The sequence below is a fragment of the Poecile atricapillus genome, chromosome 1 (genome assembly GCF_030490865.1).
Source record: "Poecile atricapillus isolate bPoeAtr1 chromosome 1, bPoeAtr1.hap1, whole genome shotgun sequence".
Classification (NCBI taxonomy): domain Eukaryota; kingdom Metazoa; phylum Chordata; class Aves; order Passeriformes; family Paridae; genus Poecile; species Poecile atricapillus.
This window is the reverse complement of record NC_081249.1, coordinates 47,896,493-47,920,773: the sequence shown is the minus strand read 5'-3', so window position 1 is coordinate 47,920,773 and position 24,281 is coordinate 47,896,493. Positions and strand designations below refer to the sequence as shown.

General features: G+C 35.6%; 1 protein-coding gene across 2 annotated transcripts in view; it reads left to right on the top strand.

Annotated features, from left to right (window-relative positions):
* Positions 1-24,281, top strand: part of NDFIP2 (Nedd4 family interacting protein 2) — a 45,320-nt gene that overhangs the window by 17,810 nt on the left and 3,229 nt on the right. The window contains exons 2-8 of one of the 2 annotated variants that reach the window (XM_058850988.1): positions 624-780; positions 2,185-2,312; positions 6,063-6,122; positions 8,886-8,973; positions 17,413-17,537; positions 20,521-20,587; positions 23,941-24,046. In XM_058850988.1, coding sequence (XP_058706971.1) covers positions 624-780; positions 2,185-2,312; positions 6,063-6,122; positions 8,886-8,973; positions 17,413-17,537; positions 20,521-20,587; positions 23,941-24,044 — 729 coding nt within the window. In that variant the 3' untranslated portion in view covers positions 24,045-24,046. The remainder of the gene's footprint in view (positions 1-623; positions 781-2,184; positions 2,313-6,062; positions 6,123-8,885; positions 8,974-17,412; positions 17,538-20,520; positions 20,588-23,940; positions 24,047-24,281) is intronic. The other variant, XM_058850996.1, reaches the window with a different exon arrangement.

The following is a 24,281-nucleotide window of genomic DNA, read 5'->3' as shown; positions in this document are numbered from 1 at the left end:
CTGTACATGTGTTTTAAAAACTGCATCTTAATCAAGAAAGAAAAAACAAACCAGCAACTTGAAGTTTTATAGGGAAAGGATTGTTTCCGTAGTGTTAAGAAAAGCAGAATATTTTGAGAAGTCTTAGAATTTGCATGGGGAAGCTCTTTGACAAGATGCAAGAGAACGAAAGTCCCAGTTACAGAAGTATAAATGTTTTAGTTGTTTTTCTTCTAGATAAATACAATAAACAGTATTTCTCATCTGATGGGTTTTAAAATAGGTTAATACATTTTATGACTGTACATAGGAACAAAAATATAATAGTATTAAAATATTCATATAATAGTATTTTTCCATGTAGTAAACATGGAAAACTCCAGATTTTTAAGACTCCCTGAAAATCACTGAGAAGAAAACCATTCGTAGGAAGAAAAAAAGGCATGGCAGTTAAGATAATATTTAGCTGATTGCTTAAAAGACTTTAGCTGGTCTACTTGAAGTGGTCATGTGCTGTTTTGTAAATAATTTGTTTTGTTGATGAGAGTAATCCTGTCTCTCTTTGAACATGTCTCTGCAAGTATTAGGTTGTCATGGGAAGTATTCCCTGAATGCCTCTGAAATGTGTGTGTTTTTCTCCTAAGCTCCACAATGAGGATGACCCCCCAGAGTCTTCAGCAGCTGAGCAGCCTTCGACGTCTGCAGAGACTCCGCAGCCTCCGCAGACAGCAGCCTTACCTGAGGCAGATACTTCCCCTCCTCCTTACTGTAGCATAGCTGTGGAAGCAGCTGCAACCTCAGGTATTTTTTTCTCAGCAGCTTGTCAGGGATGAGCCTGTGTGAATCAGCCCTTGGTTCAAACTGGTCTGATGCTGCCATGTATTTTTTTCTCCACACACACAATTGCAGTAAAAAACTGTCCTCTGATGTGCTGCCCTTTGGTTTGTTCAAAAGAAACACTCTTGTAAATTACTCTGATTATTCCAAATTGCTACACTAAATGGATGTTCATTAATTAGTTTAATAGGTTGTCTGCTTATAGTTAATTTCCATTCTTAATCTACATCTTTGAGTAGTGCTCCATTATTAGACCTCATTAGCAATTTTCATTGCCTCTTTATAGAAAACTCTTCAGACTTCTTTAGTGTTTGATGTGGTTTGGTGAAAATATTGCCATGAAAAGGTTAATTTTGCTTTAAAGGTTCTTGATAAAACTTCTCATGAAAAGTGAGTAATGGGTCTCTTTATCCATTTATTCACTGCTCCCTTTCTTAGGAGATTTTGACTTTTCTTGTGGATATGGGAGTTTCTGTTTAAATAAAGTTGCATGAATTTATCTCCCATATGCCAAGTAAATATTTTAGGAGTAACTGCCAACCTAATTTTTTTAAAGGTTTGTTAAAAGAACAGTTTCCTGTTCCTGATCTTTGAGACAGTGTTTGCAAGTGTAATACATAGCTGTGTGGAATTATCCCTATATATAACATCCTTGTGTTGGTGTGCTGACAAATCTGTTGACCATGTGACCTGTGCTGACAAGTCTTTACCACGTAAACAGCCTTCTAACAAGCTACTGCTTGCTGTAGGAGGAAACTCAAGGAATATTTTAAGTACTTTTAGTTAATATTGTTAATCATTCTATTCTGTATGTGATGTCTTAGTGTTACAACACAGAAGAATGAAGTCTGTGATCCATTTTGACGGAATGAACAATTTTTAAAAGAATGTGTTGAAATTGAAATCTTGGAAAAACTGATTTTTAGAGAGCAACTGGAATTGGCAACAAAGCCACACTAATAACAATACAGCATGACTACTACCAGACTGAAGTAACAGACTGATACTAATATTTAAAAGCTTTTTTTCTTTGAAAGATTACTGTGTATATATATCTTTTGTATGACTGGATAAAAAGCATTTGCTGGGAATGCCTAGGGATATAACTAACCAAATATGATTCTTTTCTTCATAAATCTATTGACTCCTTGCCAGCATCTATGTTAAGGTTTCTGCCTTGGGTAGCAGCTCAAAGTACCATCAAGCTGTTAAAAGTTTTTCTTTCAAAAATATTTTTAAGAACTTAAAATCCAAATATCCTCTGTAAAAAGAAATATACTTTAAAGGTAAATAATTATGTGCATGTGAAAGCTAATATTCTTGACATCTTTCTGGTTTAAAAATAAATAACTTCTTTATTTTGAACAGACTCACACAATGAGTTTTATCCTGTACCACCTCCATACAGTGTAGCTACCTCTCTTCCTACATACGATGAAGCAGAGAAGGCCAAAGCTGCAGCCATGGCAGCTGCTGCAGCTGAAGTTGCCCAGCGAGTAAGTGATATAGTTCTGCCATATTTCAGTTTTGTGAAATGTGTTAGGTTAATTATTTACAACAATTGGGCCCATGTTATGATTCATTACTATAATAATGGTGCACTGATGATTTAAGTATTTTGGATGTTTCGGTTTATCTAGATAGTTTAAGCTGTGAATACTATAAAAAGCATGTCATGTTCAGTCTTTTAAAAGACATAGCTGTCAAAACAGCTTTAAAAGCCAATTTTTGCCCTGCTTTAATAGTTTAACCAGTATTTTGTCAATTTTTAATTACATATCCCTTACTAATGTTATTTTGTGGAGATATCACTAAAGTGTATTGTTTTGATGGTAAAACCAAAAAAATTTCTAAAGACCTTTAGAAAGGAAGGGAGAATTTCAACAGTCTGGAAGGGTCATCATCCCAAATCATGTAGACAGTTTTTAAAAGGAAAAGTTCCCATTTGATCTATGGAAACTTAAATACTGAATTTCAAAGAAGTGTTGAACTGAAAATGAAGTTCAAAGAATTTAAGTTAGTACTTAAAAAAGCCCCTACATGAGTTGCGGTAAACAATTAATAGGCCTATATTCACTGTGTCTGATTTTGTAAGAATTAACCTTATGAAGTATAGAGTCTTCAAAACAGATGATTGGTATCTGCAGTTAGTGGTAAATGTTAGTTTTGTAAGCAAGTTTCTTCTTTTCTCTGAAGGTTTGGAATGTGGAAATTCTCCTACCTGGTAGTATTGACCATAATATACTATACCCAAAAAAGGCTTCCAGTGCTTTCACTAAAAATCTCCTCCTTGAGATCAAATAGATTTTGAATCATATAGATTTAAAATCTTGCTGGCTGCAGTCTGCTTGTGACTGGAAAAAAACCCTTTACTCACCCAGCAGGAAGCAGGTCCTTCCTTGACTGCTGCAGAGTGCTCACAGCGCACAAATGCATAGCTAATGTTAAAATGGGTTTGTGTCACATCACCAGTGACGGTGTCACACAAATCTGTTTGACTGAATTCGGTAGGAAACTATGGAGATTTGACTTGCCAAATTTCAGCAGTGAGGGGATGATCTTCATTGTCACATTTTATCTGCCCTAACAGGAGCATGGATTCTTTGTAGTCTGTCCTTACTGCTTGTCACATAAGTAAAACTTTCGCTGAAATACTGGTCTGAGTGAAACCCTTATTCTGAAATTACAAATTTGGAGCATTAGCCACCTGAACCCTAACTTGTGGAGTACCTGTGACACTGCAGACAGGATGTGCAGCTCTTGCAAGATTCATGTTCTTACATCTAGAACCCTATGAAATGCAAATTTCAGCAATTTCAATCAGTCTCCTTTGACAGCTCAGACTGAGGTTCGGCCAATTTCCAGAATAAAGCTAAGTGAAACAAACAAACAAAACTCCAAAACATAACAAGTATTTTTTTTGTCTTGTCATATTAAACTTTTATTTACTCTTTCTTACAAGTTCAGGTCACTGTGACAGAAACCTATTTTTCCCTTCCTTCAAAGTCTACTTGGTTTTGGTCAAACCACAACTTTTTGAAAAATGAGTTTGCTCAGTTGATACATACAGTGTTTAAATTTTTTAAATGCGTGGAGAGATGGTCTTGTATGAAAATATTTAGGCTGGCTATAGTTCTGAAGGGGATGGCACTTCAGATGTTCTGCTCCCAGAGAACATTCGCAAATGTTCTGTATCAGAGTAGAATTACAGAATTAAAAGTAGAATGCAACCTTATGGCTGCTCTTGACTGCTTTTGGTGAAAACCTTGGACCTGAGAAAGAGCAATTTCTGGTGTGCCCTGAGGAGTTTTATTCTTAGCCTTCAGTTAGAAGGGAAGGGGAAGGCCACTGGATTCAGCTCTCTTCAGTGGTGGGGGGAGGAAAGAAGGACAATGGCTGAGCCTCTGAACCTTACATATTGTGGGAAGAGAAGTCTGGTTTTGATTGAGCAGAGAGGTAACTGCCTCTAGCTGGGATCAGAGAGGATGTGTCTAAGTCAAAATAAGAAAAGGCAAAGATGAATGGAGGGCAATTGTATGGGCAGAGTAGAAAGACTTAAATGAGAAATGGAAGGGAAAAGGATTAACTGAGATTGGTGGAAAAGGGAACCCAAGTGGGAACAAAATGTAGTAGTGGGAAAGGGACTGAAGCTGGTGTGTGAGAAAAGAAGACCAGAGAGGGAAAAGGAATATGGAGGTAAGAGGCAAGAGAATTGGATACAGTGATTGAGTGATAAACTCTTTCACAGTCTGCTTCGCTAGAACATACAGGAGAGCTTGAAATTCAAGAACTACATGCTGACACCACAAGAATTTCACTTATGAAAAATCGTTTAGGAGTGTGCTATCATTCCCCCAAAGCAGAGATTGACTGAAAGATTCTAGACTTATGGCAGTACTAAGTTAGTATCAGAAGCGTATCTGAAAGTCACATGCTTGCTGAATGCTGAAGAGCTCAAGTTTGACAGTAATTCTGGTCAGTTTGCTTCTGTTTTTAGTTTTTATTTTTATTTTTTTTTAAACAAATGTGTGCACACACACAAGCCATGTTAGAGAAACAGCATTAAGGTTGCAAAGTTGGGCTTTGGGGCAAAAGTAAGAAATGCTGAAGCTGAGTTTCAGTTTTGTAGATGATATTAAAATTACGTGCCAGTGCAGTTGTAATTACTGCTGTTTTAATTATCTTACCACGTGATGCTGCCACAAAATCCCTACCTTATTTAATACCTCTGGTCTTACACTGAGATAGACTAAGACTGTGTAGTAAGACTGTCTTAATGTGGCAGGTGGCTGGAATAAGAAAGAAAGCTTTTGTTACAGTTTGAGTGGTGGTTTGCCATCTTTAGGGGGAGGGTTTAGCTTTGAATACACATGGAAGAACAGATAAGTAACTTAATTATGTAACAGTAGTGCAAAGTTCAATTGTTTTTCACTTTCACGAGTGACAGCTGCAGATATTATCTGACCTGCATGTTACACACTTTGCAAAGCATAGACAAATGATGTAGACATGTAGATTTTTTGCTTTTTATTTTCAGCCTTATGGAGTCAGTGCTCTGACAAATGTGAACTCTGCTGTGTTCTAAGCTTCTGGTTTCTTCCTTATAAACAAGGATATATTGCCTCTACTGCGATGATGTGAACAGTTGGAAGAAGTTAAATGTCCTTATGGTACCTTGAGCGATGTATGAAGCTGATAATTTTCATGGTGTACTCCAAAGTGTGCAGTGAAGGTTCAAATCTACTCATTAAGCAAAAGAGAGGAAAATGACATGGAAGGGCAGCACACTTATTATGCGGCTTTCATTTTTTTCCCCCAAATCATGTACATCACTAAAAAAGATCCTTAATGTGATCATATTAAATACTTCATCATAGGCCCTGTCTTAACAGATAATATGAACAATCTAAACTTAACATTTAATGAAGCTTTCAATAATTTTATAATTCTTTGTGTAGCTCATCTTACAGGAATAGATTGTATATGAACATGTATTCCTTTCAAATGCTCCCAGATATCTCATTTATCGAAGAAATTGTACTAGCCCTGTGTCATCAGTACTGATAGCATTAGTTATCTTGGCTTTTTCTTTTCAAATTCTCAAGGTCAGTTTTGAAAGGGCAATTTAAATGGACAAAAATACTGCTGACAGTTTAATTACTTTGTTTGTATGTTGCAATGAATGGCTTTTACTTAATGCTTTTCAGTTGCATTTGTCTTATGTTTTTCTGTTTTTACATGCTTAGCACGCCCAGTTTAGGGAATCTAGGAGTCTGTTTGATGAAATATTCCTCAGTCGTCCAGAGGTATGGTATAGTTCTCTCTAGTTTAGACTTTGCTATGAATTTTCCTGCTGGGAAACAAAATGCTTCTAGGGTTAATTGTGCCTTTTTCCCCCACTATTAATTTCTCCCTCTTGGTTTGTATGCTGAAGGTATATTTTATGGAGTTTATTAAGTAATTTAACCCTTTCCTCAGAACTTTTTCTCTATTATCACTGCGATGGGGAGAGTTATATCAGTTTAGGAGTTCTTTACTTGATTAAGGTGGTTGTCTTCCTATATGCTATATTTCAGTTTGAAAAAAAAGCTAAAAAACATTGAGGAGAACAAACAGTCCTCTTGCAGAATACTACAGAGAGCACTATAGTTTATGGGGATTTAATAGATTCAACTTCAGTAGATGTTGTGTACCATTTGATATTTTTTTTTTTTTAGAGAAATTACTCTGTGTGACATTTATGTTGATAATATAATTTTTTCTTCAGATGTTTCTCTGGTCATAGGAGCAGTGAGTTTTCTGTTCCTACAGATGTCAGTTTATTTAGAAAGCAGGAAATGCTGCCTGTCTTCCTTAACTTGGCTAAATTTGTCAAAAATCAATGACATACTGAAAGTGTTGCATATCTTACAGATTTGTGTGTGTTGTGTTACATTCTTCTCATTTATAAGAAAAGTATACCATATTGATAAAAATGTCATTATCTAACAGAAGTATTTTGTGAATATATGTTTAAGCATCAGTGTAGAGGACAGTTGTTCTTCGTTGCCCATTTTCACTCTGCAGTGCATGGTGGCAAACAATTATATTTTGAAGAAAGACTAGGGCAATTGACACTAACCAGATTAAATGAGAGCACTGAAAGCAATATTAGTGGGACTTGAGCAGTGGTCAATTAGTGTTTTCTGTCTGCAGGACTGCTCATAAAACCTCATCATCCTAAATGATGTGGATATAGGCTGATCTAATTTCTTAGTATTCTGAGTACTTAATTTCTTAAACACTCAATTTTTGTATGCTGTTTTTTGGAGACAGTAAAGAGAAATCAGTTTCATCCTTTTTGACATGGAGTGTGATAAATTAATACTTGTTCATACTTAATTCAATTAAATTTTCATTTTTCTGAGGCAACTTTTACATAGAGTGTAATTCACTAATTGTTTCACACTGTAAATGCCAGTGTGAAGTACAGTTGCTAGCAGACAGTTTTTAAAATGTCCAAATTGCAGCTCTTTTTAAAATGCCTTTTCAGCCCTTCCTTCCCTCCCATTCCTCTCCTCTCCCTCAGTCTTGTAGCTGCAGCAAAGTCGAGCTAAACAAACAGATGCTTTCTTAGTCACTTAAGATGACCATTTAGGAGCACCCGAAATTATGTGGAGTTGATTTATAGCCCCTTAGGATTGTTGTTTAACTGGCATTTTGTGCTTCTATTGGAATTGTCTGTGTGGATGGCAGTGTTTTTTAAGTAAGTTATCTGATATCGTGTCTTGGTTAATTAATTTGAAGTACAGTGCACAGCTGGAATTTCATGGCTGTATTACTAAGGGTGAAGCTGACTGCTCTGAGTTGGTAGAGCAGTCGTTTGAGCACATTTTTAACCTAATTGCCATACCCTGGTAAATTATTTTGCTCTATTGACAAAGTGGAACATGTGACAGAGCTTTAGATCTCTGTGCTTGTTTAATGCCCTTTTAGTCATTATTTCTGTACTAAATACTTGTGGGTGAAACAGCCAAGTAAATTTCACTTTATCTCTTTGGATTTCATGTTTTTATAGGTGTATTTTTATGTCAGTTCCAATACACTACGGTAATAACAGGAGGAATTAGGAGAAGAATGTTACCTGTGCTTCTATTAAGACCATTTTACTGCTGCTACTGACAGCATTATTTAACTTGTGTCATCCTGCATTGTCTTGATGTTACTCATTTAAGTATAAAAATGGTGTTTAATTGGTCTTAGTTTTCATCAGGCTCTTTAGGAAGTGTTGTCATTGTGAAAACTTTTGTGTTTGCCAGTCTACAGCTGGAGCAATGTTTCACCTGTGCATAGAACTTCATATATAATATCTGCTAAGTTCTGTTGAAAATCTGCTGAGAAAAAAAGCAACTCTCACTTTCAGTATTTTAAGGTCCAGCGTTTTGACACAATGGGAGAAATATTTGGATCATTTTGACTTATGTCTCTGTTTGCTGTGCTTTTTGAGTTGAGGCCCTTTAGATACTTCTAATGTGCTTGCGCCCTCTAGTGACCCTGGAGGTGTTCTTTGCTTATGTTTTGCTGTGGGTTATAAAATTGCTTAGTGCAATGCTGTTGCATCAGCACTTGATTTTAAGATACCAGCCTTATTCTGTAACTTTTATTTTATATGAAGGAAATTATTAGGAGACCTTTCCAGCAGGAAAAGTATAGAGCATACTGTGTGATGACTTTTCAAAAAAATATTTAATAGTTTGGCTACATAGCAAGATAGTTACAGTAACAAAAAGAAGTATGTTGTTTTCGATTGTCAAAGTACTAATCTGAAATAATTCTAGCTTATTTTAAGATGAATAGACAGTATGTACGCATCTTCTACAGAAACTTTTACAGAAAATTTGGGCTCTGTCAATATAAGCAACAAATAAGATTTGTTTTATAGTTATAAATTATTTTTTTAAAACTTCCTTTATGTGGACATGTTACAGAAATGTCAATTTTCTTCTAGCTTTAGAAACGTGATTAATAATTTATCCTATAGATAGTTATTCTAAACTTTTCACTAAATTATCACTAACCTGTAAATCCAGGAAGAAGAGTATCCACCACGGGATGATTTCAGTGATGCAGATCAGCTTAGAGTGGGCAATGATGGCATCTTCATGTTGGCATTTTTCAGTAAGTTATCTTGTATCCCAGACCTACTGAGGTATATCTTAATTGTACCTTTTTCCTATGGAATATAGAAGAGAGCTGTAATAATAATAAATTGCATTAATGTACTGTAATGAACAGATTTTTCTGCCTGTGCACAGATATAATGGACACTTCCTGTTCCAGATACAGCAAATATGTTGCCTTTTTTTTGGTGGCATCTGTCACAGATAAGGGGACAAAGCAAAATCATAGTAAATGCTTGAAAGTCTATTTCTATACTGGAAATACTGTCATCTTCTAGTTGGACCACCAACTTCAGTTCAAGGTCAGATCACAGGAATCTGGCAATTGATTTTTAACTAAAAAAAAAATTAAGAGACAATGTGCTGTATAAAAGTTGCTGATGTGAGTGTAGTGAATTAAACAGCTGCGGGTTGATTTTTGGAACAAATCCAACCATACTCATTTTCAGGTTGAACTAACCACTGTCATATAAAAATGTATTGTCTTCAGGTAACCTGATTTCAGCCTTCCCTTCAACCAGCCCTTCTGCAGCTCTTTGTCACGTACTGTATGTACACTGTGCATGTCTTATAACTTGTGTACTGCATTAAGCAAAGTTAGATTTAGCAACTAGAAGCTGTTTCTATGAGGAAGCTGTGTTAGTTTTACAAATTACTTATTTATTTCTAATTTCTGAGGGTTTTTTCCCTTTCTGAAAGAAATGTGTTTGGCAACCTGGATGGAAGATTGATGTTGTGGATATAGCTGTTCTGCTGAGAATTCATCAGGATTAAAGCTGATTGATTATCCACTGAAGTCTCCATTATGTCTTTCCACCTACGTTTCCTAGTAGTTCTTTCTTCTGTAATCTTTTTTTCAATATCTTTAACTGTTGCAGATGCAGGTTGCAATACTTTCACAGAAGCTTTTTTTCGTGTATGATGTGGTGTTTTCACCTTGGGATAAAAATATGTGTCTGCCTCACAAAGCTATAAAGACGTTTATAGAGTAGATATTGTAGTCTGACCTCTTTTTGTAGTTGGAGCCTAGAAAGAGTATGTTCTTGGGGGCAAAGGGAGGTGTGACTTAATTTTTCTTTTTTGCTTTATTTTCCTCTCCCTTTTATATGTTCTATAACTCTTTGTATTTAACCTATTTAGATCCTTTATTGTGTGAACTTGTTCTTCCTTTTAAATTGTGGTTCAGGCCTTCATTAGCAGTGCACTTCGAGGCCAAGGAGATCATTGGCTTTAATATGTCTTAAGTCCTTTAAGTCACAGATGTCCAAAATTGCAATCCCAGAACCTTGTGTCCACCTTCAAGAATACAAGTATGTACTTGGATAAACTGGCAGCCTTCTCTTCAAATAGGTATTTAGCCAAGTCTGATTGCACAGAGCAGCTCTTAGACACTGGAAAAAATACTCTGTAGAACATAATTTTTCATAATTGTTCTGAGACTATTTTTTTGCAAACTTTGCTTACCTATGAAAGAAATGCATAAAATGAGTACTTACACATTGTAAGGTATTTATGCAAGTGTTTGTTTAATTGGAATGTGTGGGTTATTATAAATACTGGTTACATAGGGAAATTGATAAACTTTACTTGCTGTTTGTGCTCATAGTATGAGGAATTCATGAAAACACAGTTATGGATATTAATAGAAGTGTAATGTTAGGTTTTAGAAGTTTTTCTTAGGAAATTGGAGAATTAAATGAAAAATGAGCTTAACATAATACAAGTATATTTTATATGTGGGTTGTGTATTCATGTTTGTCCGATAAGGAGAACAAAAGTCTCCAGAAAGTTGATGTATGTAGATATAGGAGAGCAGCAATTAAAATGAAATTTACAGTAAGGATATCTTTTGGGTTTTTTCCCAAGAGTGGGAAATGCTGCAAGGAGCGGTGGCAGATCACAGAAAGCCTCAAATTCCCTCACATAGTTAAAATATAAGAGAACTGTATCAAGAATTGTTCTCTAGTGAAATAAGAGTGAACAAATGGCTTGTTAGATGTGTTCTCCCACCTCTTCCCCGACTATCAAGTACAGCTTTGGAAGACCTTGGGGATGGAAAAGGGGGCAGATAGCTTTGTTTTTATAACAGTAAGTTAACATTCTTTAATTTCATTTTATTCAACTGAAATGTAGAAAAATAAACTTTTTACTGGGCTTACCTGCATATTGCAGTCACTTAGTGATATGTAGCCTCCATCTAGTGGTCGCTGCCCATGTTGCAGAAAATTGCCGTCTCCGGGCCATCTAGTGGCCAGATCTGTTTGTTGGGGGGTGTTGGTTGTTTTAGGAGCCTGGTGCATGTCAGTTACAGACCTGTTTCTTATCTAAGCTATAAAGTGTTGCTCTGTGTAGCAGAACAAAACAGAGTAAGCCAGTGCACACTAAAAAAGTGAAGTCCTTTGGCTGAAGAAGTGGATTTTATTGCTTGATCCGGAAACTTGGTGAAAAAATTTGGAAAACAATCCACTTTATTTCTAATATATGGTAAAATTGTGTTTCAGGAAATTCATGTTGCCCTTAGTCTGTGATTATGTTGGTGAGCTAAGAATCTGATCTCTAATGGTCAGGACTGATGTCTGTGAGCTTCTTATTTTGAAGGAAATGTATATATATGGGTATATTCATTTTGCTCTGAATGCAAAGTGGGAGAAAAAAAATTATCAGACCACTTCATGTATTTTTTTCTGTTTTGTATTTTTAAGTCAGCTCTGCCTTTTACAGCATAGTAGAAATTTTCTAGAATGCCAGAGGAAGTTAGTAGGTGAGTTTCTCAGAGTATTTTTTTGTATGCACAACAAAAGGGAGGAATTTCTGAGCTGTATCTTTCCCTTTTGAACACAGCTGTAATTGTGATAGAGCAAGTAAGTGTCATGAACAAATGGTTTGGTTTTCATGCTTCATCTGCCTGTAGTGGAAGTCTTTTGAATTATGTCTGGTAAACTCATACTCATACATTATGTGAAGGAGGTCCTTTTGGACATTATTAAAAGGCTTATATGGTTTTCCTTTATATTAAAGGAATGCTTTAGAACCAACCTTTTTTCCTGTGGACCCCAAGAGGAATTGTGGAGCTTATCTGAATTCTTTGAAACCATGTAAGGGAGTTTTGGGTTGTCCCTACAATACAGGGAAAATGTATTCTAACTTCACAGATAGGTTAATAAAAAGATAAAATGGAGAAAAGTGTCCAGTAGTACAACCAAAACTTAAATTCTCATGCAGAAATCTGTCCTTTTTTTAACATCTAGGCTATTTAAGCACTGTATACAACTCACAGCAATAAAATCTTGTTTTACAGGGAAGTAGAAATGTACATGGTGTCCTAGATACCATATTGAAACAGAAAATAACTGTACCAAAGTTTTATAAATGAATGTTCATATAGTTTTCAAAACCGTTAAGTGCCTCAAACAGTCAATAAAGCACACACAAGCTGGGATACCTACTTTGGGAGTTTCTAGGAGCCCAAGTTGGAAGGCAGAGTTGTAGCGCAAGCTCAGGGTGAGCAAGTGTCCTGGTGTGTGCTTCCTGAGAACTGGTAAGCATGATTGAATTTCCCATGGGAGGCTTCCTCTGTGTAACTTTAGGAAACCTGACTTGTATATGTCTATATCACAAATGTTATGCAGGTTTCCCTTAGTCATGCCAGAGAAGCTGAAGGGAAGTCACTTAATTAAAATTTTAAATATTGGGAGATAGAGGAACTGTTTTGAGTTCTTATTTCTCTCTGGTCATTATGGATGGACTGACTGACCTTCATACACAATCACCTAACTTCTTTCTTACTGTAGAAACAATTTGATTTACATAGTTTTTTCTCTATGCCTTAGATATAATACAAAGCAGTTGGAATGAGGAAGCTTTGAATTTGGTAGTAAGAAAAACAGCAACAAAAAGTAGGAACAAAATGCTAAAGAATTTTTCTGAACATTAATCACTAAGAAAAAAAATTATTGGTTTTCTGTGGAAGCTGATAGCCGACACTTCTAGTGATCATCATCAGTCTGTAACTGAACCTTCAGGATGGAGCAAAGGTGTATCCCTGTTAAAGAGTGAAACAAATTGTACACAGGAATGGGAAGAACAATTCCTAATGATGCATGAAGATCTGGAGAGGATTATTTATTACTGCAGTATGCTTAGTAAGTCTAGGCCAGGTAGAAAACATTAAGTTCTTGTGTGTTTGCTAAATATTAAAATAGTAAGTAAATGAACAAACAAATTGTGGAATAAAGGCTTTAACTGAGCATAAGTTGCTTTTTGTGTATGTAGTTGCCATGATAATCTCAATACAGGCTTGAGCCATGGCTAAAATTTGGAACATAAGGCTTCAGATCAGTTTTACTCTCTTCTTTCCATGATACTGAATATAAACTTAAAACAAGTGATTAATGCGTAGTTGTGGAAGGCTAAGTAAAAAAGATCAGCAGGTGAAGTGCTGGAGCAACTGGGGAAAAATCACAGTGTAATGCACTTGTCATTATTGTTTCATCTGGTGTATTTCAATATGTACAACTCAAAAGTCCTGAACTTTGTATTTTGGCTGGGATTATTTTACTGAAAACCTGAAGGAGAAATACAGCATAAATGTAGGGACTGCATTGGATCACCAATACTGTTTATTAAAAAAGACCTTTAGTTCAACCCTCCTCCTCCCAAAATACCAATTTCTTATGTGTTTCATTATGAGTTTTGTTGTCATGAGGAGATAATGCTAATGTTTACATTCTTTTAATGTGAATTACATTTATATAGAGTTACTCTCTCCTCATCACTTCAGGAGTTACAAAATTCAAAAATCATACTTTTATCAGTCCCACTTCTCTGAATGGTGCTAGAGTATCAAAAGTAGAAACTGAAATCATGATGCCAGTGCAGTCAGCATGAGTTCCCCTAAATATCTGAAACTTATTAAAGGAAAGTTGACAGTAGTTGAACATTGGGCTTAAGTAGGAATGCGATTACTTTTGGGATACAAAACAATTCTTATTGCACAGTGGTTTGATTTGTAGTGGAGGTCTACAGGATGCACACAGAACCCGGCTACATGAAGAGAATAGACAAGTAGAAATTAGAAATTATTTTTAGTTAGAATCATAATGTGGTTGAAGCAGATCATTAAATATTTTTCCTCCTCAATTTTAGGACTGGCTTTCCTTATGATAGTATGTTATTGCTGTCACAGCAGCTCCATTGTCTGTGTGAGAATGTCATGGAAGCTGATGTGGTATGAAGGATGGGGTCACCTCTTGAACAGCTGAGCCGTGTCACTGAGCACTCACAAAATGAGTGGATGCAGAAAAGTAATGGAGGATAGGATTTGTCACAGCAAGGAACTTGTACAACAACTTAGTTGTCTCTACTAGATAGAGAAGGAAGTTGGTAATTCTAGAGAAATTAGTAAATAATTCCTTTTACTGTTCACTCCTCTCACTGGTCTATTTTCTGCCTCCATCCTTGATGGGGGAGCTTGTGCTGTGGCTTCTCTGTGGCAACATAGGGATGAAAATTATGAATAACTGTCATTGCAATAATAAGTTGAGACAGGAATATTAACTGCAGTAACTCTAATGTAGTGTAAGTTGTAAAGATCAGAGCTTGCATGGCTGACAGAAGATACACAAGGATGCATATGATGAAAAATGCAAATGAGGCTGATCTTGATGTAAGAAAGGCAATTGGAAGGAACTGTAGTCTGCTCAGAAGCTGGAGATGCAATTTTGAAAGCAAATATTTTTTTGTAACCAGTGAGACAAGGAGAATGATTTTCAAAGTAGTAGTAGGACATGGGATGTAAGAGAGAAGTAATGGGAAAGATGGAAAACATGCAGACAGTATTGTTGCCCTTCTTAAGTTTGTTAAAATGATGGAACACCAAGGCAGTGTTGGGAGAATCTCCCTAATTACCTGAGTAATGTAATTACCTGACTAATCTCCTAACATTACCTGAGTTTTAGAGAAATGGAAGTAACATGTCCCTTCTGCTGCTGAAGACACAGATGTTTGATTAGGTCCTCACTGTACAAGTTTTCTAGCAAATGGTTAACAATAAAGACTTAAATAAGGAGATTTTTCTTTTGTATGTACTTCAGTTTTATTGGAATGCCTGAACTTGCATAATTTACAGCTTTAATAAGGTTTATGTATTTTCTGCTTGCATTAGCTGCTTATGTAACTTGATGTAACAGCAGACTGATTAGACAGAAGAAAACCCTTGCTATGAACAAGACTGGAACATGCTGATGCCTTTAATTTCAAGAGCTGGGCAAATACCTTGATGTTAAATATCCATCAAATACTCATGCAGTGACAGTGGTTTCAATTTTGAATATTCCCTTAGAGTTGAAAGTAGGGTAAAATTGTTAGTGCTCCTCTTTAATTATAAAAAATAATTTTTTCCCCTCCTGTATTTATGATTGGGAAATCTCTTATTTTTCTAATGTATTTAAAAACGAGTTGAGGTATTTTAAAAAAAAATATTTCTATTAAAATTGTACATATTCTGAGAATTTCTCTAGTCCTCATAGACCATTAGAAACATGTGAATCCTGTGTCCTTTTTAAGATACCTGTCATTAGGTATACCTAACCATAATCAAAGTCACTCTCTGCAGCTTGAATACTGGGGTGAAGAGCAGTGAGTTCTTATGCTGAGACAGGATCAGAGAATACATTGAATAAGGAGCTTTTGAAATCTGTTACTGTTAAAAGATGGTGGGTTTGTAGAGCTTGCTTAAAATAGGGAAATCAAAACAGTTTATCTAGGCTCTCCTAAATGTAAATGTGGCTTGGAAAGATAGGTAAATGTTAGGGTCACAATGTTGTTCTGTAGGGCTTTTTTTTAGTGGGGGTTGGATTGGTTTAGTTTGTTTCCTCTGCAAATGCCAGTTTGGATCAACATCTGTTCAAAGATTTTTTTTTTTAAATTTTGTTTTGATTTATTTTTTGGGTTCTTTTTAGATTAGTAATTTGTATAAAAGTAAGATTTTGTGTTACCCTGTTACCCATGTTACCTTTTACCCATGCCTCTGACCAATGCAAGGTGCTTTCTCACTTGTACTAAATGACTGTCTTGATGTGAAGCCTTCCAAAACTTCTCTTGGAACTTCAGTTTATTTAAAGTTCATGGAATCCCACTGCAGTTTTACAGATTAATTTTGCATTTGTGAGCATATCGTTGCATCTTCATGTGGATTATTGGAAGAATTGTAAGAAGGTTTTAAAGTATACAAACAGTGGGAATTTTATAGATAGTATTTAAAAATGCTTCAATTAAATAAAACATTTGAGGAATTTTCTGTTCCTAGTTGTGTGTTCAAACTTGAATGGAAGAGACAGACTTATTTTTCCTCTGACGGTTTAATATCTGAATTTTATGTAGCTAAGTTTGGGATTTTAAACTTTAAGAATTTGTGGACAGGGGTTTTGTTGCCTTCTGCCCCTTTTCCTTTCCTCTTTCCCTCCTCTGTAATTCTTTTGTTTACTGTGGAGTTCCCTAGTGTTTTCAATTTTACACTGTCACGTTCTCTCCAGAATTCCTGAGTTGCCTCCTTCTACCAGTTCCTCCAGCTCTTCTGTTTGGTGGTTTTGTTTTTGGATGCCCTCACTGATTCCCCATCTGGGCCATTCCCCTAACTGTGAATTCTCACACTCTGATGTAATGCATGCAACCTGAAGTCAATACAGATGATGATGATGCTGATTGCTAAGTACATATGCAGATATGAAACTTTAAGTTGTTGAATTGGGGGTTGTGTAAAAGTGTTAATTGAAGCAATAGTGGTAGTTATGCTTAATGTCCTTTTTGTTCATTGATTTCTTAAACTTCTGTGTAAAGCTTACAAGGCTTCTTATGTCTTGTGAATATAGATCTAAAAGAGAAGATATGAATATGGATCTAAAAGAGACCCATAAAACATTGGCTTCTCAACTTACCTTAATTTCTACACTGAGTTTTTGGAGCAAGATTGGATACCTTTATTCTGTTCGATCCAAACTGGATAAAGCTGAATATGCAGCCTTGATGCATGCACAAATGTGTGCATATGACTATAATTTTGGTTATAAAAGTCTAGCAAGGTTTTTCTTCTTTGTTTTAATCCAAATCTTGTATGTTATAGTCCTTTTTGTGAATTTACTTTTCATGTCCAGTATAATCTTGTTAGGTGTCTATTGCAGTGTAACACTTCCTTTTATGTTGGAATTTTCTCTTGTGTAAAATAGTAGGTTCCAGCCTGTTTACCATTTGCTTTGTCATTAAGTGACTATACCATGGGGAATGTCTGGGTTCAAAGTCAATCTCTGAAAGCCTGAATTACCGGAAGGGAATTAACTGACTGTGTAAGCATGTCCTTAGTAGTTTAAAAGTGAAATTACTGTTAAGTCTGTTTGCTTAGCTATACAGATTAACAGAAGCTACTGTTTCTTTTATTTTATAGTGGCATTTATTTTCAACTGGATTGGATTTTGTTTATCCTTCTGTATAACAAATACCATAGCTGGAAGGTATGGTGCAATCTGTGGATTTGGTCTCTCCCTGATCAAATGGATTCTCATTGTACGGGTATGTTTCTTGATTCACACTTTTCAGACTCTGTAGAACAAACCCACAACAATTTATTCAAGGGTCTAATAAGGGAATTGAGAACCAGTATTTTTTCTTTTTTTACCTGATATAGCATTTGATGCTCACATTTTCACTAAAATAAATGCAGAATGACTCATTCCTTGTACAAGTACTTAAAAGTCTACAGGAGAAATGGAGCAAGTACCTAAAATATCACTGGTATTATAGTGTCATGTGTAAAAGATTTATAAGTGTCTTGGCTTGTTGAGAAGGGAATATAAGAAAGCATTTCTTCCTTGTGTTTTATTATTTAATTCCTTGTAATATACATATGGATCAGGTCCAACTTAAATATGAAGTTAGCCACATTTTTACAATCTTAAAATGCTTGATTCTTGATGTTTTCACTGCAAAACTAGATACTTTTCCAAAAGGCACATTAGCCAAATGCAAGTTACTTAGTTAAGTGGATGCCAGGTGAAATGTAACGCTGCTTTCTGAACGTGAATTCTACGTATCTGTGAGACACAGCATTTAAAATCCTGTCCCTTTTAACAAAGAAAAAGATCTTGGATAACTTACATATCTTTCATATTCTGCCATCAATGACTGTTTTAATTTTTTTTTTTTCCTGTGTGTGTGTTAGTAACTTGATTTAGTCTTAGCATGGTAGTAAAAAAATGGTTGAAAGATTGCATGGCCCTTCTTGGACATGATCTACATCCTTCTTAGGGCTTTTTTTTTTTTTTTTTTCTTAATTTCCTTTTTGCTCATTCAGAGCAGGGAAATGCTGCTGGACTAGATGTGATTCTGGTGTATTTGTTGGAATTCAGGTGCTGAGAAGGAATTTATCTTAAGGGGTTTGGGATATTTTCAGCTTCCCTTAAGGCATACTAAACAGAGGGCAGAACTTGTTCATCATGTCAGTTTTATTATTCCTCTCTCCTGGAAAATGTGCCCAAACCAAATATAAAAATTAATATATGTCAAACTTCCTTGTAGAATTACCGTGTTCTAGACTATAATTAAATTATTGTATATAATGCATTACTAATTCAGAAATATTATAGCTGGCCAATTCCAAGACCTCAAGGTGGGTTTTTTTTCATAATGAAGATCATCATGTTCCTCTGTTGTCTCCCTTCCTAGAGACAAGAGCAGAAAGCTTATGAGGTGTTTTGTTGACAGTCATTTTAATGGTGACACACCAGTAGGCCTGTGTACACCAAATTGTTCTGTTCCTTTCTTTCAAGATCTTCCAAAGGCTTGTGTCACTCTTTTTCACTCTGGGTCAGTAGTACAAAACTTTTTAGTGTCTAAAGAACCTGAATTCGCATATGCTTGATCTATATCGATTTTTACTGGGGAGAAGGAAGAGCAGGGGGAACAAAAGCACAATTTTACTATAGGGGAAATTCTGCTGCCATGGCTGATTCTACCCAAGGAGAGTATGGGAGGAGAGTAATGCACACGGGCAAATATTTGATTGTTGGTTTTAGTAAATCTTCTTTCCAATTAAATGAAATTATAACTATTGGAAAGGATATTGATATGTTTGTGTGTGTGTATTTATATGCACACACATATAATGTTTAGACAATTGAAAATACTGACTAACAAGTGAGATGGGATCAATGTCAATGTGTTGTCAAAATCCTTGGAATTGAGTATTTATATTGGGATAATGTAAATACCAATTCTTTAGCTGAACTTGGCAGTTCTGTTTCTTGCTATTTTTTCTTTGATGATAGAAATGAATAGAGTACATAAGATTAAACCCTCAAAAGGGTTCATATGACTTGACCTTATTCTGGAGAAAATATGTGGATTAATTGAAGAAAAAAGCCAGCTTTTTCTAGAGTTCTTTAAATGTCTTAGATTTTCATCTGTTTGCATATATGCCCCAGTATCTTTTGGCTGATAGGTTTTAGTTAGTTTTGTTTCATTGGGGTTTTTTTGTTTTGTTGTTTTTGTGGGGGTTCTTTTATTTGTTCAGGGTTTTTTTGTTTCCCCTCTTGTTGATATACTTGGTTGATATACTGAAATGTCCTAGAAAGGGCACATGAGAAGCACTGTCAGGATGCAGTAAACATAATGAATGATAGCAGGGTAAAAGTGTATGGAAAGTGTACAGAGCTGCTAAGTAGGTTATTTTATTCCTTCTGGCAACTCTTCACTCATCTCCCCATTTCTACTTTTTGTGTGGGTTTTGGAGACATTTGATTAGCCTTTTTATCAGTGAAGCATAAAGTCTGGAGTCTGGTAAAGGCACAGATACCTGTCTCCAGTGTGATCACACCCTGCCCTCCAGCTGCCTCCCACTTCACAGGGAGGACAAAACTGTCTGCCATGGTCACTCGAAGGAGCAGTTGAAATGGCACTTCAAGGTTCATTTAGTTGCGTTCAGCTCACTGCTGGGAACTGAATGCTGGTTTGAAAATGAAAAGACTTTAATGAGTTGGGGGTCTTTATGGGGCTGGTATTTGTGGCAGCGATTAACAGTAGGGGGTATACAGAAGGTCAAAAGCTCTTCTTTTGTGGGGTCAGCAGAACATCCCTGTCTGATAAGATTAAACTAATGTGGCTTTTCGTGTTAATATCTAAAGCAGCAGGCTGCTGTAATGTGTTTGGGATGGCAGGCACTGGGGGGAAAAAGGGAAAATCAACAAGTGGTGATTCATTACAATAAAAACCTCAGATTACTGGCAAGTAATACAAGGATGTTTTTCATATATATATATTTATATGGCTGCACATATTTTTTAGAGATTTTTACTTAATTTGCTGCAAACCAACTGACACTAGAATTGTGTTAGTCGTGTATTAAACTGCTGTGCAAATACTAGTTTTGCGTTTTAGTAGGATACAGTTATTTTATTTTAACTTGCTTTGTCCTCCATGCTTTCTCTATTTGCATACTGCATTAAATATGTGTTAGTCATCTATCTTACTGCAGCTAAGCCTCATGTATGAATTTCAGTTTTCAGATTATTTTACTGGATATTTCAATGGACAGTACTGGCTTTGGTGGATATTTCTTGTACTTGGTAAGTGGCAGTTTAATTAATTTCTGTTTTGATGTGGAAGTACTCAAAGATGAATCATATAATTGTAAATTAGAGTTTAGTAACATGTTTAGCTATGTGCTTTTCCTTACCTGCTAATAGTTTTGTATGTTGTTTTAATTTTCCTAGTATTCATGAGGTTATTGGTTAAATAGTGGTGTTATTGTGTGAACTGTGGACTATTCAAATACTCTTCAGCTCAGAAAATTTTGTTCTGCATGTGAGATTGTGTAAAACAGACTTGTAATTTATGCTTTTGAAGCTGCTTCTACTGATCTAGGAGCGCAGTACCGTGTAGTGAAACTTTGGCTTTGTGTAGAGAATGTATTGAAAAGTCAGTGATAAGTAGTATTTACATGTAGAAACCTATGTGTCAAGTATTAAATTTTAAGAAATGTGACTGAACCCAGGAAGCTGAAATCTGCTGTCTTGTGCACAGGTCACAAAATGTCCTTTCTGAGTCCTTTGAAATGCAAACTGCATCAGCAGTTGCTCGGTAGGATGAGAATGGCTTCATGCTTGCTGATCACAGTGGTCCCATGATGTCAGCTTTCTCTTAAGAGTCTGCCTGCTCATGTTCAAAGTCTTATGCACATCAAATTCTGCTCTTCTGTTTCTTTTTAATGAGGATGTACCAAACTCCAACCACTATAACTTTTCTCCAACTATAATCCGTAATGATTTTGTAATACAAATATGGAATCTGGAATGGTTTTCTTTTACAGAAGTGAATGCTGTTATGCATTTTAATTTCTGTTTCCAGCTTTGGAAGCACGGTAAACTGTTGCTGGTTCAGTAGGTGGCACTCTTCCCTTTGAGTCAATTGATTTAAGTGGCTAAGAGCAGATGTTAGAATGAAATGTTGAGTAAGTTAAGAAAAAACACCAACTCAGATCTTCACTGTTGGTGACTCGCTATTTATCTTGCAAGAAATGCCAAAAGTCTTAAACAACATTATCTAAAAATTTCTCTCTCTGCCTTTTAGTGGTGTTCAAGGGCATTCATCAGACTTTCTAATGCCCACCTTGCTCTGCTGTTGTGCATTTTGTTGCTTGGAATACATAAAAGCTGCAAATGTTTAACACATCAGAGCGTCGGTCCCTTGAATATTTTCATGTTGTTTGAGGTTATTGTATTGAAGTAGGTGAAATGACTCTTTGCAGGGACAAACAGACATTGAAGTGAAATGACTCTTTGCAGGCACAAACATCTCCAAATAAGTTTTTAATTAAAACCAAGTCCTGTGGTGCCTGAGATTGAGGTTTGACACCCTTTTTCACTAGGATGAAAATAGTATTCTTCTCCTAGAACTCTCCCCATCCCTGCATGTCTTTGGAAAAAGCTGTAGTTTTTCTTTTTACTGGTCTTTTGCACATGTTCAGGAAGTAGCTCACTTTAATTTGAGAAAGCCTTATTTTTGGTCTGAAGTGTTTGAGAATTTATTTTTTTTTCTTTGAATCACCAGGTTTATAATATGCTTTGGAATAAAAAGCACTGAGGCATACGGTGTGTGTCTGGCAATCAGCATTCCCTTGTTTTATGTATGTTTTGCATGAAATATGCCAACAATTTTTTTCAAGTGATAAACTGGCTATATGGTATTGCTAGAACACCATGGAAGAATTCTACCTAAAAAAACTACTTAGCAAGACATGGAGGAGTATTATCATGTCATGGGAACACTACCAACGAGATCTGAGTTTTGTTGTTTTGGATAACCTTTTGTTAGAGCACACAAAATAGTATGTCCAGTATCTCTCCAGAAGGGAATGAGTCTGAGTCTTTCTTTTCCATAGCCCTTTGACATCCTTCAGCCCACCTACTGCCATCTCCTCTCATCTGGTATTCACCGATCTGTTTCTGCTTGCCTTCCTTCTTTCAACATCTGGAAAAATTGCTTATGTGTCATGGAAAATGAAAGTGGTCTACTTCCAAAGAGCAATTGTGTACAGTAAAAAAATTGGAGAGAGACAATTCTAAATTTTAAATTTAAATGTTAGCCAATGTTTCTTATTGAGGAACACAATGGAAAGTTGTTTTTCTTTCTTCCCTGAACAGAGAAATGTAAAATATGGGTTGAGCTTGGACTGGTTTTCCAACACGTATAATGCAAAAAATGTCACCAAGCACCTAAAGAGCTACCTGCGGTCATTTTGCTCTTTCAGCTTCTTTTCAGTTGAAAGGGAGGCTATGTCTGGTGGCCTTTGGGTAGCAGGTTTTGTTGTAGACTTGCAGTCAATATCTTACTGCTTTCTTCTCTATGTTGAATTTGCCTTAATCACAGGAATGTGTCTGGCTTAGGTGAAGTTCTACTGGTTGGCAGAGCATTCTCTGTTGTCTTTTATTTAATTTATTTTTTTTTTTGCTTGCATGCATGTTCTAATGAAGCTTTGGTTTAAAAAAGCAAAAGGAAAGTTAAAACATCACAAACAAAAATAATTTAGAGAATAAGTGATCATTGGAAAAAATCAGGGGCTCATCCAGGACAGAAGGAAGAAAAAGTGCATCATGTAGGAAAGAAAACAATTAAATCCTTTGCTGAACTTGTAAAACCTCAGTTTAGAGTTTCATTGATCTTTTGGAGTTTTAATGCACGTGTATATTCACATAAGCATATATCTTCAAGGTATCATTATTGCCAATGTGACTTCTCTGTGACTATTGTGTACATATTTTTCTTCTTAGCTGAAATATTCTTTCAAATGCAGGGAAACATAGATAATTTAAAAGATGTTGAAATTTGGAGTTGACAAAAACTGTGATATTGTGAGTAATATGTTGAGTAATTTCCTTTGGCAATTGTTCTTCCTCTACTTGGACAGGTGTTTTTTCATCGATGGTTAAATCCCAAGTCACAAGCTACTCTAATTCATTATTGACTTCTCACTAGAGCAAGCCTTACTTTGTCTTTTTTTTTTTTTTTTTTCCTCCTTTAACTTACAATACATTTATTTTGCACATTGTTAAAGGCGCATTTTGTAAACCAGGTACTCTTCTAACACATTGGTAATTTATTTTGAGAATTCTACTTGAAAATAATTTGCAAATCAGATTATTTTACTTTTCAGGATTTTTTTATTCTTTGTAAGTATTTTCATGCAGTCTTTTTCACAGATGACGCTTCAACTGAAAATCACTAAAATTTGTGAAAAACCTTTCATAAAATTGAATCCTTGTATCACACGATGAAAGCTAGCTTGGTTGTTGAATTTGTGAATGATAAAGACTTCAATTTACTTTGTAGGCTAGATTTTTAAAATTGTTAATAAGAATAATGTGGTATAGTATATATTTATGTTAATAGAATTAATTTTGTGCATTTACTACACTTTCAGGACTCCTCCTGTTCTTTCGAGGCTTTGTTAATTATCTTAAAGTCAGAAATATGTCTGAAAGCATGGCAGCTGCTCACAGAACAAGATTTTTTTTCTTGTACTGAAGGTAAGCCATTTTTTAGTGCTGAGGTTATTTTTCCCAGGAAAACAGAGAAGAAAGAAATACTAAAACATAAATAATCAAACTTCTGTCACAATGTAGAAGTTGCATAATTTTTGAACATCTGTCATGAATATTGAACATGTATTCTTCATGGGCTTGGAGATGTGTGAAGTCTCCTACTTGAAAACAAGTAATGCATCCTCTTTGCCTCCAGTCTTCCCTGGAACTAATGTTCAGT